Consider the following 15711-nt stretch of genomic DNA (forward strand, 5'->3'; position numbering starts at 1 on the left):
CATGCATGAAACAGCTGTGTAATCTTGTATATCTTCCTTGGATTGGATTAGTGAATTGTTGATATGTCTTGCTCTTTTCCTTCATTGTCAATGCTCATTCTCTATCTTCACCCATTTGCAAAATCATTCATTTTTTGCCCTCTCTTTCAAATTCTATATTTTACCTGGAATCTGTTACTACTTGTTCTAATAATTTTCTCTAGTTTTTCTTTTTTTCTTTTTTTTTTTTTAAATTTTCATTTGTGGCAATCTTAGAATACAAATGTACATTCCAACTTTTTTCACTTTCCCTCATATTGATTGACTGTGTCTCTTGAATGTTTTTCCATATAATGATCCCTTGTTTCTACACTTCTCTTGGCCTTTCCTGTTACCGTGTCTGAATAGATTACCTCACGGGCAAGTTCTTAAAGATGACCTTTCCTCTCATTCATTAGGTTAGGCAAAACAAGGTTTTAGGTACAAGCTTTTCTGATAAAGCAGGATGCAGAAATTACATAGACTAGGTGACTATAATAACACATCAATAAACAATTATATATTTTTTTCTATTTCCATTTCAAAATTGGTGCTTATCTCATTGAATATTACACATGCCATTTGAGTTCAAATGACCTTCTTCTGATCATACTATAATGGAATTAAGATCTGGGCCCCATTTCATAAAAAAGTCGCTAGGATAGCAAGTCTTGCTGGAATGTCAACTACCGAGACAACAGTGAAAATTCTATATTCTATATCTCTATTTTTTTTTTTGAAATGTCATATTTTCAAAGTGTAACTTTCTTTTTCGAATATTACTTTTTGACATAAATTTCAGGTCACAAAAATGCAGGTCAAATGTTAAGTCAACAGATTGTATGGTGGCATCTACTTTAAACTAGTGGATAGCCTCTGGCAGTCTTGCTTGCATTATCAAGTCAATATAGCATCAATTCTGACTTTGAAAATGACTCTAGAATAATAATTAACCCAAAACACCATTCATATGATGATAAAATACTATGTAATGTTAATTGACCCTACATGTAAATGACATAGACCTTGGGTCATATGACGTGAAACCCTCACATGATTTTTAGTGATACTTGGTTACTCTTATGTCCAAGTTTCATGAACTACGTCCAAATGCTTTTGAAGTTAAGATGACATTTAAAAAATGTAACCTTATGCTATGAAGGCGAGACAAAAACATAAAGGTCAAGACAAGTCCACCCAAACAAAAACAACATTGAATGCTAAAATTAAGTCTCACACTCGGTAAGCAGTGCAGTCTATCAATAGACTACATTTTCTACTTGTCATGATGATACACTGATTGACCTTACACAAGAAACCCGGCTTGGATATTTTCAAAACTTGCCCCCAAAATAGCTGACATGTTAAAATATATGTGGTAATATAGTCTCAATATCTGTTTACTGGTGCCCAAGCACTGGACTTATACAGTCAGAGGGCTGACAGAAGTAGCACAGGATGCTGTAATACAGAATAAGCTATCGTTAGAGCTACAATTCAATGTAAATTTTCAGAATTTTCCCTCAGATTTCAACATTTTCGCTATTCGGGTAGGGAGATTTACCTGCAAGCCCGATATGTTGTACTCCTAGAGTTTGTAGAGTTGATATCTAAAGGTGCCTTCAGCTAAAGGTGCCTTCAGACCCTCTCCGTCACTAAATTTTAAAAATACCTGATAATTATTTTGCAGTCTCTTGATAAAAGGAAACAACTATGATTTTTTTTATTTGTGATATTTTCAAGATGCTCTACATGATGCTATTAGAAGTGAAGTCACATGACCCTCAGTTTATGAAATATAGCCGTCTAAAAACCATATTTCTACATAAAATAATGACACTTTTTTTTCTCATTTACTATTAAAGTTATTTCACAGAGTTGCTCCCTTTTGTCATGGCATAGCAGAATTTGCTTGCCTTCATACCCACCAAAAGCAGACTTCAAATAAGTTATATATGCATACAAGAATAGTATCTCATATTATTTAACATGTTTTAAAACATACATGATTTAGGGAGTGTTCAATGTTGGTTTCCAAACTCAAACAGCATTTTGAATAATAATTGAAAATTCTAAAGTATTACAAAACACTGATATAACGAGAAGCAAAGGGTGTGTTCAATGTCCTCCATTCCCGGTCGTAAAAATAAACGTCTTTCAAATCACGATTCAGGGAAAATTTAAATGTCAGAAAAGACACGTTTGGAAACATGATCAGCTCAGATTTTAAGACCTTCACATTGTGAATGCGACATTGGACATGATTGAGTTTCGAAATATTTTTTTATTTTCTCTTGCGGTTAGAACCTACACAAGCACATACATGTGCTAACGAAAGCAGGAAATTTAAAAAGATTGACATATAAAAAGCAGTGCACTGCTGATCATGTATGCGTTCATGTTTTGTAATATAGCGATTTCAATCATGATTCACGTTTCTGTTTAGATTTGAAAATTGACATTGAAGACACCCCATGTAATGAATGATGATAGAAATACATTTTTGTGACCTATAAAGCACCAAATCCTCTATGTAGAATGCTCAAAGTATGAGCTTTAGAATTTTGAAATGCTTCAAGTAGATCCTCCCATTGGCAATGTGATCAAGATCTGTGATCTGTCACTCATGTACAACTTCCCATTAAATTTTCTGATTTGTCTAGTCTATTTCAAGATCAGGGCACCATTTCATAAAAAGTTGATATGATAAAAATTCTTGCTGCAATGTCAACTACCATGACAACAGTGAAATCTCCGCTTCCTGATTGGCTCAAAAAGTTGACATTCCAGGAAGAATTGCTAAATAAGTTTTTATGAAATGGGGCCAAGGTGTTCTTCTTTTAAAGAGAGGACATGTAATATAACAATATCATATAATGGATGAATTTTTATGCCCCCGCAGACGAGGTCCATGGGGGTATTAAGTGTTGCCCCTGTCTGTCTGTCCTTCCACCCCCCCCCCCCGCTTGGTTTCCGTGCAATAGCTCAAAAAATATTTAATGGATTTTAAATTTTTTAGTGTGTTGGTAACAACAACAATATTTCAATGTTTTTGAAGTGCATACATAATGCTGCAGTAATGTGCATTATTATTTGCTCTGCCTCGTTTTGGTTACGTGGCATAAAGTACTTTATTGTGTTGTTTCAGATCTGTCCTCTTTTTCTAGTTAGTCTCCCTGCCATGTTTCCTAATTTTACTGTAAAGCAACAATCCATATCATTTCCTGAAAATGGAATATTTTATCACATTTGAATTCTTAATGTTATTTGAGATGGAGCCAACAATCATCTCTTAAATCCCCCTGTTTGTTATGCTTCTTAAAGTTGAATTAAGAAGACGATTCCAAATATTGAGATATTTACATTAATAGCAACCTTACAACCCCCAAACACTAAGAGGTGATTCGACCCCCCATTTTCTTTTTTTCAAAATAGTGAATTTGAACGATTTATCCCTACTCGTTTTCCCTGAGTTCGCTCCTGCAATGCCTCCCGAGATGGGTGTTAGTTGAGCTGTGACGTCACCGGAGGGTATTCGGTCCCAGTGTAGTAAACGAAGTAGTGCCGTTTTGTGTACTATGCACGTACGCCTACATATTTAATTGTGTCAAAACTTCATTTTATCGCTATTGATTTTATGTGAACGATATTGAAAGGAAGTAATAATTATTCAAAGTCATTTATAGTCAATAATATGTCCATACATTGTTAAAACTGTTCTTCTTTGTAGCGATTTTAGACGATTTTATTGCCTCGTTTTCGTTCGGGAATTTTTGTCCCATGGCGAAACAAGTCATAATGGAATAAACTGCAGTTGAAGTTGTATATCTGCGAGCCGGAGAACTTGCAAAGAGGAAATGATTAAAATTATATTTATGGCCGTACTATTATTCCAAATATGTAAATTCCCTCAGAATGATACCATAGACCCTAAAGGAATAATTTCAAGGCGAATAATAGGAAATTTGATCAAGATCTCACCAGTTGATAACGTAGCAGAAGTGTTATTATGACATATTTATCCGCGTGTGACGCTGCTCTTGCAAAAAACAGAGTTGGTTGCGGAATTTCTTTGTGCCGACCGGCCCCCCACTCCGGCGCAGCCGAGTAGCTGTCGAGCTACCGTACCGCATACCTTTCTTGCTTCGTCTTCAACTCACTTGCGAATTGCATTTGTATGTGTGATGGTGACCTAGCGTAAATATAGAAAGCAACTCAGAAGGCCGAGAAGAATAGTACGTTTAATTCAAGATTGTTCTTTTGAATGAATGGAAATGATCCAGAGGATATTAAAATGGAGTTAAAGACAAAAGGAAAGAAGAAAAAGACGCCAGGGGATTGCTGCATGGTCAGGAACTGCGGGTCGAAATACCAGACTACAGTACACTCAATGCCTGAGTGTTGTGTGCATTGTATAGGCGTGCAGCGCGCGCAGAGCTGAGTTAGCTGCCGGAATTACTTTCCAGCTACTCACTTGATGGAACATTGTGATAAAATAAATGAGAAATAGTGAAAATATCATTCAATAACTCGCTGTTTGCAATCTTCATGATTTAAGAGTTCATGATAATTATTCATACTGTGTTTTATACAGGGAAAGGAAAGATTTGTACAAATGATTCTTATGATTTGAGTTGCTTTGAAAAAAAATTGTAAAATCATCTTTCTCTCTCTGCATAGCATTTCTGTATTACACCCCGGTACCTCTTATACTAAATTCCCTTCGGTGACGTCACACTCATAGTGATTTTTCTGTACACTTGTCTCTCAGGCTCTGAGAGGTGGCTAATTTCATAGACTTTCAAAGCAAAATATCGAGAAGGCAGAGGATTTTTGTGACATGCTCTCTGTTTGAACAACTGATATATACTATATATTGTGTGTGGAACTCATATTTATGGAAACTCACCCCCTTCTTAATTCAACTTTAAAATGCATATATCATCAATGCAATGATCGCATGTTTTTAGTCCATATGTTTTTTTAGAGGCCATGGCCACCACTTTTTTCTGAAAAAGGTGAGGAAAGAGAGGCAAGAGACGCATGGTCTGAGCTGCAGTTACGTGCATCATACTTTGTGCGTTGGTGAGTTGGACGTGCTTACAACGTAAATGTACGATCTCCGTGCAAGTGCTACATTTAGCATTCGGAGGCTGTTATTGTATGTGCTGCTCACGTAGGGTGTCCTTGCTCACTCGTAAGTTCTTGGAATTGCGAAGAACATTGGAAGTAGAGGGCACGTGCTTCACCCTTACTGAGAGTGAATACATAGCTGGCACTCAGACCACACTCAGTGAAAGTTCCTCATGCAGTAAAAGTGCTACGTCTGTGCACACCCAAATCCGTAAGGAGGCGGTACTCGCCATGTATGAATCCAGAAATTTTGCCCATGTTTTTGCAAGTAGACAGGACTTACAAGTATTGCTGGTTGGGATCAAGCATTTCGGCATTCTACCCTCTTCAATACATACATTGTACTCTTTAAATGGGTATTCCTGGTTGAAAATGATTACTCTATTTCTAAATAGAGTAAACTTCAACGAACTAAACAGTCACTGAAATACATATCTGCATTTCATTGCAAATATTGAAAAAAAGAGTATTCAAAATCACGAACAAAATTTTGCAAATCAATAATGGATAAAATTTATGCTTTAAATTGGTATGAATAATTGCTCTGGTTTCTTTCAAAGTGCGAAGTTATGAGCCTCTTAAAACATCAGAAATTTGAATGTGATTATCTCAAAATCATGTTTTTTTAGACCAACCGAGGATCTGGCTGGTTTTTAAAATGGCTCACGATTTGTTTGATTTTACTTTTTTCTATTGGAGTACCCCTTTAATTGACACAATTGAAATTGCCTCCAATAATAAGACTCTGCATCATTTATCTTTATTATTCAGTAATCGAATTTATTACATCTTTCTAGTTAAGGTGCATATACTATTTTTTGTTTAATCTGAGATTTGGTTATCAATTCATTTACTGATTATTGATTACACTTTTTCTTATAATCCCAGTAATTAATTGATCAGATTGATCTGTATGAAGCACCTTATAAAGGTTGTTATTATTGTTTTATTTCACTAAGTGTGAATTTACTTTTTTTTCCTTCATCAAGCATTTTCCAGCAGCTTTAGTATTACATAACCTGAAGGTGGTGCAGTCCTGAGAGAAGGTGGTTTCACTTTCATTCACCTCGATCACAAGAATCCCTCTGGAACTGATCAAACTTCTAGGTGGTCTGAAAACACCTAGAGAGAGAGAAAGAGAATAGAGATAGAAGGGGGCTTGTTACCTTGTGATATGGATCATCTTGTCATGATTCATAGAAAACAAAAAGCATTGTCATAGCCAAGATAGCAAAGAAGATGATCGTGACTTGCAAAGTCCTTGGGATTTCACATAAAAGGTTACTGCCAATTCTTATTTTAATGAGCAAAACAGCCACAGCCTAATGAAAAGTGGGTGTAATTTGTTGGATTAGGCATAATGTTTAATATGTGCTTTTTGATCACTTTTAAACCAGGTTATAATTTAGGAGTTGCTTTGAGAAAAGATAGAGATAAATCCTGTAAAATTACGGTGTATCATCCTGGTGATACAACATTTGCCCCTGTGACTATTGCTCCAGGCTTAATTTTTTCTTATACCCTTTTTACACAGGCTAAAATTTCCTTAACCCCGTACTATAGGTGGGGCTAAATTGCCAGTTAGCCCCACCTATAGTACGGGGTTAAGCTTAGCCCACTTTCTTTTTACACAGCATTTTTGCAAAGTGGGCTAACCCCACCTATAGTACGGGATTATTTGGCCCTGCAAAAAAGCAGGGTTATCCCAGCAATTGCGGTGCTAAGAGCGATAGTACGGGGTTAGATCGCTAGTGTAAAACGAAAGTGGGCTAAGCTTAACCCCGTACTATAGGTGGGGCTAAATAGCAATTTAGCCCCACCTATAGTACGGGGTTAAGGAAATTTTAGCGTAAAAAGCCTTACAAGTGAAGTACTTGTACTACGAATGATCGACAAAAACCACTAGTCCGGGGTTAGCGAGTTTCGTGTGTAAAAAGCAAGCATTCCTTATCCGGGGTTAGCAATAACAATTTGGCATGTGTGAAAAGGAAACAAAAATAGTACGGGGTTAAGGATAGTACGGGGTTAGCGATAGTCCGGGGTTAAGAAAATCCTGTGTAAAAGGGTATAAGATATAGCATGGAACATGGATGTAGGGTTAGGGTTTGCAATAGGGTTTTATGTTAGGTTAAGGGTTAGGTTTAGTGTTAAACCCAGGCCAGGGTTAAAGTTGGCTATTTGTTTAGTGCATCTAGAGCAGAGCAATTGTCGCCATAGCATATGTCATGGAACCAGTGTCCCAGATATAATTTGGTACATTCACCTCAAAAGATCCATCTGTTAATCTGATTTTGGTAACTTTTTAGCAATCACTTATTTTCGACCATAATCAATGAGCAAATGAATTTTTAAATTTTTATAAAGAGAATTCCTTACACAAAAGTCCTAACTCTGGATTTTGATGTGATTCTTAAAGATTTATAAAATGATCTGAATCCCAAAATTTTTGGAAAAGACTTAATATTCAAATTTAGTTTGGCTGGTCATTAATCATAGCTGATCAGGATTTATATTAAATCTCTAAAATTTTTGGGGTAGCGTTTATATAGGCTTGTGTTTTGTTGAAATAAATTTTGGAACATGAAGTATGTCATCAAACATTCAATAAAGTAGCCGTTTGATTTTTTTTTAACTGGCAATCTTTTTTGACATTCAAAAAATCAATCATATCGAGCGCCCCCTTTCAGCGATAAATAATGTTTTCCTTTAAAATGTTTTGTATTTTTATATATTGAAATAGTTATTTGGCATAGATTTTATGGAAATTTAGGACTTTTTCATATAAACTAACCATTTGGTTAGCTTGCATGCCCTTTCTCATGAACCACACAGATATTTTAATTTGATACATTTTCATCAGATACCACAGAATACATTTTCATCAGATACCACAGAATAATTTACAAATTCAATGGCTTCACTGAATTCACCGAATGATGTTTACATACATGTATTGAGAAAACTCAATTAATTTTTAGACACTGAAACAGGTCTTGCTTTATATAGATTTGACTTTGCATACCTTAATGTGACAGTGTTATGGTTCATTCCAACTTTGATGAAAGGAAATTCACATCCACGAAATAAAACAAAATAGTTCTGTATTACTATCAAGCATGAGTATCCATTTTTGAAAGTGATAGTACTAGTTTTATAATTCATATTCTAGTTCCGCCAAACATGTTTAGCTTTAAAAGACCCGTCATTACTTTAAAATCAGGAAAGCAGCCCCCTTTCTGGCCCTTTTACGGGGGCATCTTTTCCCCCCTGTGACTTTCATGATATAATTGTGGTTTGTGTAATTGCCTGATGAATCATAGTACCATTCGTTTCTAAATGTTTCTTCAAGTGGGAACCAGTCCAAAACCTGTCACTCTTTATCGATACAACATGTAGGTGTATACAACATCATGATGCCATCGTTGCTGAGATTCAAGAAACTAATATTCAGAAGGAAAATCTTTGTCAAATTTAGTTTCTTGACTTTGAGCATTTTAAAGAAGTGTTAATAGTTCAAAGTATAGGACATTTTTCCTTGATATAGCTAATGTAATTGTGATGATGTAATAGCTATATATAGATATTTGAGAGAACAGATCTGGCCTCTGGTTAAACTTTTAGTCTGTTCTATGAGAATGTTCCTGGATCAGTTTCTCAACTCACGCTTCCTTTCATGTGAAAGAAAATGCGAATGTTGGCTTTTTGTGATTGTTGTCGCACTTCATTGTTTTACAATACAAGAAAAAAAGATTAAATTTTTAATACCAGGGGACTTTTGTTTTATTACTGTCTATGACAAGGTGATGGCGTTTTACGTCATAAGGAAGTTCTTGTTTACCATACGTATGCCATGCATACACGTAATGACACCCTGTGTGTTCAGCAGTCACGTGTATTCCCATTTTGTCCTAACCACGAGGAGGCTGGGTGAGGTTTAGTCATATGGCAGCAGTATATTCTGGTACGCCTTTTGTTCTTAAAGTAGTTGCAGTAAAACATTGATCTGATAAGAAAGTCTGAAAGCCAAGGTTAATTGTCACGATATCATTACATATATAGTTCTTGTACATTACATTAAAGGACAGGTCCACCCCAACAAAAAGTTGATCTGAAAATAAAGGAGGAAAATCCAAAAGGCATAACACTGAAAATTTAATCAAAATCAGCTGTAAAATAAGAAAGTTATGACATTTTAAGTTTTGCTTAATTTCACAAAACAGTTATATGCGCATCTTGGTTGGTATGCAAATGAGCAGACTGATGACATCACCCACTCACTATTTCTTTTGTATTTTATTATATGAAATGTGAAAAATTCTAATTGTCTCCTCATTGTCATGTGAAACAAAATGTTATTCCTCGCTGAACATATGGAATTACCATTATTTTAACAGTCCATGGTGAAGTCAAGGTGGTCCTGATTGTCAAATCTGTAAAAATGGAAATATTGTATAATTTGAACAATAAAAAACAAAAGAATCAGTGAATGATGGACATCTTTGATATTCTCATTTGCATGTCAATGAGTTTTGCATATCTGTTTTGTGGAAAAAAGTGGAACTTAAGAATGTCATAGCTTTTTTTTCATCCAATTTTGATAAAATTTTCAGCGTTATGCTTGTTTCATTTTTCCCTGTTGATTCAAATCAACAATTTTCTGGGGTGAACTTCATGAAATGATGAAATCTTAATAGCAGAAAAGAATTACCACACTGAAAAGCACTACCACAGAAAAGCACATTTGGGACAGCGAATGATTATTGCTTGGAAAAAGACCTGACATTGTGCTTGAATTTCATGATTGTTCTGCTAATTTTTCAGCAATTACACATTAATTCAGACGCTTGGATGATCATTTGATTGAATTCTGTAGAAATACACTTTGAAATCACTATCGGCACTTATCTTTAAAGCCAACTGCAGCCAGACTGCTCATAGGTTTTTGGATTCTTACCCAGGGTGCAACATTTTGGTGTTCTGGCAACACTGACACCAATCAAAACACCAGCCACAACACCAACACCAGCCACACCACTAAAGACTTGTTGTTATAACAAATACTCATTATCAATGACAAGTTCTGTATCAGCTTATCGAATCAATAGATTTCAGTAGCTTAAAATTATTATTGAAATTTGTAACTATACAAAACTTTATGAAAGGGGCCCCTCATATTGGTATTGCCAGCAGAAACTATGACATATTTCTGGCAGTTGGTATTAGGAGCGTTAATCAATGCCATCTTCTGAACCAAGTATTACATGCTGGTTTTGACAATCGCTGTCTAATCCCCCATTCACCAGCACCAGCCCCCAGGGATTGAGAAAATTATGATTTCAAGTTTACTGTTGGTGGTCGGGGGAAATCTCAAGCACATGAACAGAATGAAAACGTTAGAGTGATATTAGCTTTTTACCCCACATAAAACCAAAGAAACATTTTGCAGATCATTTCTTTTGGCAGCCCCAAGACTTTGGAATAGATTAAACCATAGGCAATTCAAAGCTTGAAGAAATTTTAGGCTAAAAAAAGGATTAAAAAATGATAACCCCAAATAAGCTAGGACGTTGAGCAGTTACAAGCTCTTACAACACAGCAGAATACATGCCTAAGGATACTGCACTTTGCAAATTAGTATTATCATATTAAATATGAATATGGTTTGTTTTAATCTAAAGATTTAAAACAAAGGCTTAACTGTGCATGTCTATTCGCCTCATGTCCCATGAGTTTTGAGATACCAGTTTAGCCCTGACATTTTCTATGAAAGACAAATTCATGCCTTTTGTTATCTTGATTTCTAGAGCCTCATTTTGTGTCTGACAGTCATGTCCACTATCACATTTAAACATTAAAAACAAAGAGATCTTTGATCTGATTTGGAAATGTGCTATTTCCTGAAGCTAAATCTACTTTTTCTGTTGAGTGAGGGGGAAAAATGACCAACAGTAATCACAGACTGTAATTGTAATGACCAAGTTATATTTTGAACACAAGATGCATTATTGATTATTATTTAAAGATAAAAAGTCCATGCTAAGTGTAATCATAATTTTAAAGGGGAAGTTCACCCTGACTCCAAGGTTCATTTAATGATAGGGCCAAGTAAAATACTGAAAGAAGCATATTGGATTATTCAAAATTGTATCAAAGAATAACAAAGTTCTGGATTTTTGTGACATTCCATGTAATCACCTGTTTGCACAGTTAATTCAATATTTCTGTGAATTACAATATTTAAGTATGTGTGTGATATCAGTGTGCCTGATTATGTTGAATGTGGAGGTAAATTCATTTTAATTTTTGAGAAACTTGGAAAAGCTCCCCCTGGCTTGTCTCGAAAGGTTGTGTCAATGCTCCACCCATTCTCAGCACAAAACTTCTAGACAAGCGGGGGATGAGTGGGGTGAGGGGGTTATCATGAAGGGTTGCGTTTAGTAAACCACAACACAACTGCTGTAGGGCACTTGGGTATTGAATCTCATGCTTTGTCTGCTATCCAGATCGGCCATAAGCAGAAATCTTTTTGGGGGATGGGGGGGGGGGGGGGAGATGGGGCAACACAATTAAAACTTGAAAGTGTGGGAGTGAATCTACCAAGTTTTCCTTGGGGCACTACTGCATTTTCTAAAGTAAAATTGAAGGATTTTGTGCACACTTGGTGAATTTTGTGAAAATTTGTAGTAGAAATTCATTTGGAAGTTTTCCAAATATGGGTGGGGGGGGGGGGAATTGACCCACCCTCCCTTCCCCTGCAATTCATACGGCCATGAAACCATAACTTCTAAGATCTTCTATTCTCCCAAAAAAGGGTTTGGTTTGGGTGGGTATTAATAAAGATTACTTTCTGTGTCCTGTTACAGGAATCAACCCAGATTTATCATTGGAGGAAATATGAAAATATTTGATATTTTAAACTAAAATATGAGAGATTACATGAAAATATTCAATAAAACATGGGGGAAAGATCAAATTTATATAGTCCAGAAATATTCTCTCATCCTTTGACATTTTTACACTGTTGGTGAACCATGCACGTCTTAAAAGGGAAAAGCTCATTTTGGGGGGATTTTTTTTTTCGGTTGAGCATGTCTTTTGGAGTGACCTTCCAATTTCCACTTTATGTCAATTTTGTTTTCCTTCTATTTTTGTTAAGTTCATGTGGTACCATCTCTCCAAAGGTATACTCCTAAACACTGCTATAATACAATGTAGTGGTAGTATAGGATGTCTTAATTTCAAATAATTAACCACAAACGTTACACATGCTGGTGTGAACTGTCATGTGAGTATCTAGATCCCGATGTGTCTGCTTTACTTTCTCTAAAACTTTTCATCTCCAGCTGACAATACTACTATCCCATTCTTTAATACCTGAATTAGTATTTCATTGTCGAGCCTTTTGCTTTGCTCTCATGTTTTTCTCTTATGGATTGGATCCCTTCAGAATGCTCCATCCTTTTTTTCATCTGATCTTTTTTTTTGGTTTTTTATCTTCCATATTTCATTATGTATTTCTTTGTTTTACTCATTATTTTCATGTAGCATTTTAGATAATTTTATTCAGTTTGGATGTAATATTTGTTATTTCTTTTCACTTTTGCTTAAAGGCTAACTTTGAGTCCAGTTTTATATTTCTTTTCACTTTTGCTTAATGGCTAACTTTGAGTCCAGTTTTATATTTCTTTTCACTTTTGCTTAAAGGCTAACTTTGAGTCCAGTTTGATGTTTAATATGATTGAAGCAGACCTCAAACCAGGTCAAGAGATGAGGATAATGATAATTAATGACTTAAGTGATAATGATTCAAGATTTATTTGGTTATAATTGTATAGGCTTATGCTTCAATATGTTACTTTGTATTTTATAACCCCATCTCTTAATTCACAGCAGTTTCATTAATCAACTCTCTGAAGGGGAAGTTTACCCTCAAGAAAAGTTTGTTGTGAAAATACCAGAAGAAATAAAAAAAATGGTTAAAGTATGAGGAAAATCCATCAGAGATTAAAAAGTTATTATAATTTTCAGTTTTTGGTATGTGATATCATATTCGAACCGCTGCCCCATATTTTATACGTTATATTAAAATGCATCAATTTCATTTTTTAAATGGTTCATGGTGATTATTTTTTCTTCTTTCAGGAGTGGGTGTGAAATAATTTGTCTGTTGATACCGAAGGTATCACAAAAATAATTTTCAATTTATTGAGAAAATGACATTTTATATTTATTACATGATATGGAGAAACTTCTCGCATACATGTATGATTTCACTAATCAAAAATTAAGATTTATATGGAGAAACTGGTAACTATTTAAATGTGGGATGGATTTTCCTAAAACTTTCACCAATGTTAAAAAATAATCTCCTTTAATTTCAGCACTTTATTGGCCATACGTAAATATTTTTAATGATTATGATGATGAAAATTGTAGCGATGATTATATTTGACTCTCTTTTGTCTTGTGGGCCCAAGTTCCCAATAGAGGGCTAAACCATTAGGGGTACAAAATCATGGACCAAGCAGATTTTTTGTATAATGCTTACATGTTCACTGAGAAGGTCCAATAACAAATGCATGCGTTTTGTAAAGGGTGCTAAATAGTAAATATATGCTAAATTTGTGCTAAATTAACTTAAAAATACACAAATTATGTGTAGTCTATGTTTTTGCACCACCTCCAGCTTAAAACCTCTTTTGTGAATTTGGGCCAATGTAAGCTGTGGTTAAGATGAAGGAGTGTAGGAATTGGTCATTAATTAAGCTACTCTCTTTATATACCCAGCCTCCACAACTAATCTAGGTGTTATTTCCTTTATCATGTAATGCTTAAATTATTAGTTTCCTCTGATTTGTCTACATGTACCTACGCCTTCTCTTTGTCTTGCCGTCTAGAGGTGTACTTGACTCCTTGACTAAAGGATCCAAATTGTGTCTGTCTTTCATCTGTCTGTCTGTCTTTCTTCCGTCCATCCATCCGCCATTCACCCTCTCCCCCCCACCCTCGGCTCTTTTTTTTTTGGGGGGGGGGAAGTGGTCCTTTTAGCCCCTATGGATCCCTGTCTGGTGTAAAGGACTTGAACTAAAAATATGTTTTGGAATAATTTAAGAAATAAATATGCACCTGAATAAATCTGTATATTTTCTTTTGAATGACTATTCCTCAAGCATGGAATGGGTTGGAGATTTTAGGACATATTTTGTTTGTAACTATTTGGTGTTTAATCATCAAACTTTTAAGAAAGTCTTCAAAGGGCCTTTAATAGTAGTTGAATATGATCTCTCCATACTATTGGGATAGTCACTTTCGTAAGTAGGACTATGGCTCAGGAAACCCCTTTCAACGTCAAACAATTTGCTGACGATTAAATTAATTCACTAGACTATATCAGGGATTGATAATAATTGTTTTAGAACATACTGTGTCTCTCCTTGTATTTTGAACAAATAAAGTGTAATGGAAATGTTTAAAAAAAGAAACAGAAATTACTAAGTGAGGGCACTAGAAACAATTCAACAATTTTAGTTTATAAAAAAAATCCAATGGCCACTATATTTTTGGGTAAAGATAGGAATGCTAGATGATTTTCAAATATATAGATGATTGTCTCTTTTCATTATATACAGATGATTGTCTTTTTACCACAGCTTTAGAAAGGGTGTAAAAATAACTAATAATGAAGAGTAAAAAAGCATCCAGCTATGCATCATCTAGTGTGATTATCATTTTAGTGATGTTTGTATTCACTTGAGTTAAGCAGGAAACATAGTTCAGGAAATGCCTGCTAGGTTGGGCAAGCTTTGAAAACAAAACTGGGATAAAGAATGTTAGAAAGGATTTCATCTATCTTCATTTCTCTCTATCCTGTCTCCACTATTTATATCTCATTTATTATTTAGAAAGAATTATTGTCATTTCCCCCTGAGTTGAATGTTGTTATTCTAGGCACATTTGAAGAGCCATATGTAATTGTTATATTTGTTAACTTGTGAATCTTTTACCTGTTTTTTAAATCCCATTTATAGTTTAATTAATGAATGAATTAAAAAAATGGAATTATAAATAAATGCATCACTAGTATAAAATGATTGGTTTTGCTCATTTTCTTCCTCCTCCTCAGATGTGGATGTGGCAGGAGTCTTGCTTTCCATCGTCAACTCACTCAGACGTCACATCTCAGATCCTCAGCAAACTCAAGTTTATGGAATTCAAAAAACCACACGGTTTCCTTGGCAACAGATGCCTATGGATTGCTGGAATTCCAGGGAGCTGGTCATGGCAACAAGGCAAAGGTAGAGATTGAATTTGCAAAAAAAGAGAGGAAAGATTACTAAGGAAGACGAGTCCATTTTTCAGTCCTGTCATTTTCCCTTGATTTAAATTTTGCTACCACCAGGCGCATTCAGAGAGGATATTTGAAGTAATAAAATGATGTATTATCTATAACAAAAAAGCAGTCCCTCAATTTTGTAACCAACATGCCCATTCTTTATTCATAATCCAAGTATACAGTGCTCTGGTAATTGTATTTCTCTTTGATGCAGCGCGAAAGTATGC

The 15711-nt window shown here is 35.1% G+C and overlaps 1 protein-coding gene across 2 annotated transcripts in view; it reads left to right on the top strand.

Moving 5' to 3' along the window:
* LOC121415040 (transient receptor potential cation channel subfamily M member 3-like) overlaps window positions 1-15711 on the top strand; it is an 83325-nt gene that overhangs the window by 22208 nt on the left and 45406 nt on the right. For both annotated transcript variants that reach the window (XM_041608112.1, XM_041608113.1), the window contains exon 3: window positions 15275-15446. In XM_041608112.1, coding sequence (XP_041464046.1) covers window positions 15275-15446 — 172 coding nt within the window. The remainder of the gene's footprint in view (window positions 1-15274; window positions 15447-15711) is intronic.

Source organism: Lytechinus variegatus, chromosome 5, assembly GCF_018143015.1.
Source record: "Lytechinus variegatus isolate NC3 chromosome 5, Lvar_3.0, whole genome shotgun sequence".
NCBI lineage: Eukaryota > Metazoa > Echinodermata > Echinoidea > Temnopleuroida > Toxopneustidae > Lytechinus > Lytechinus variegatus.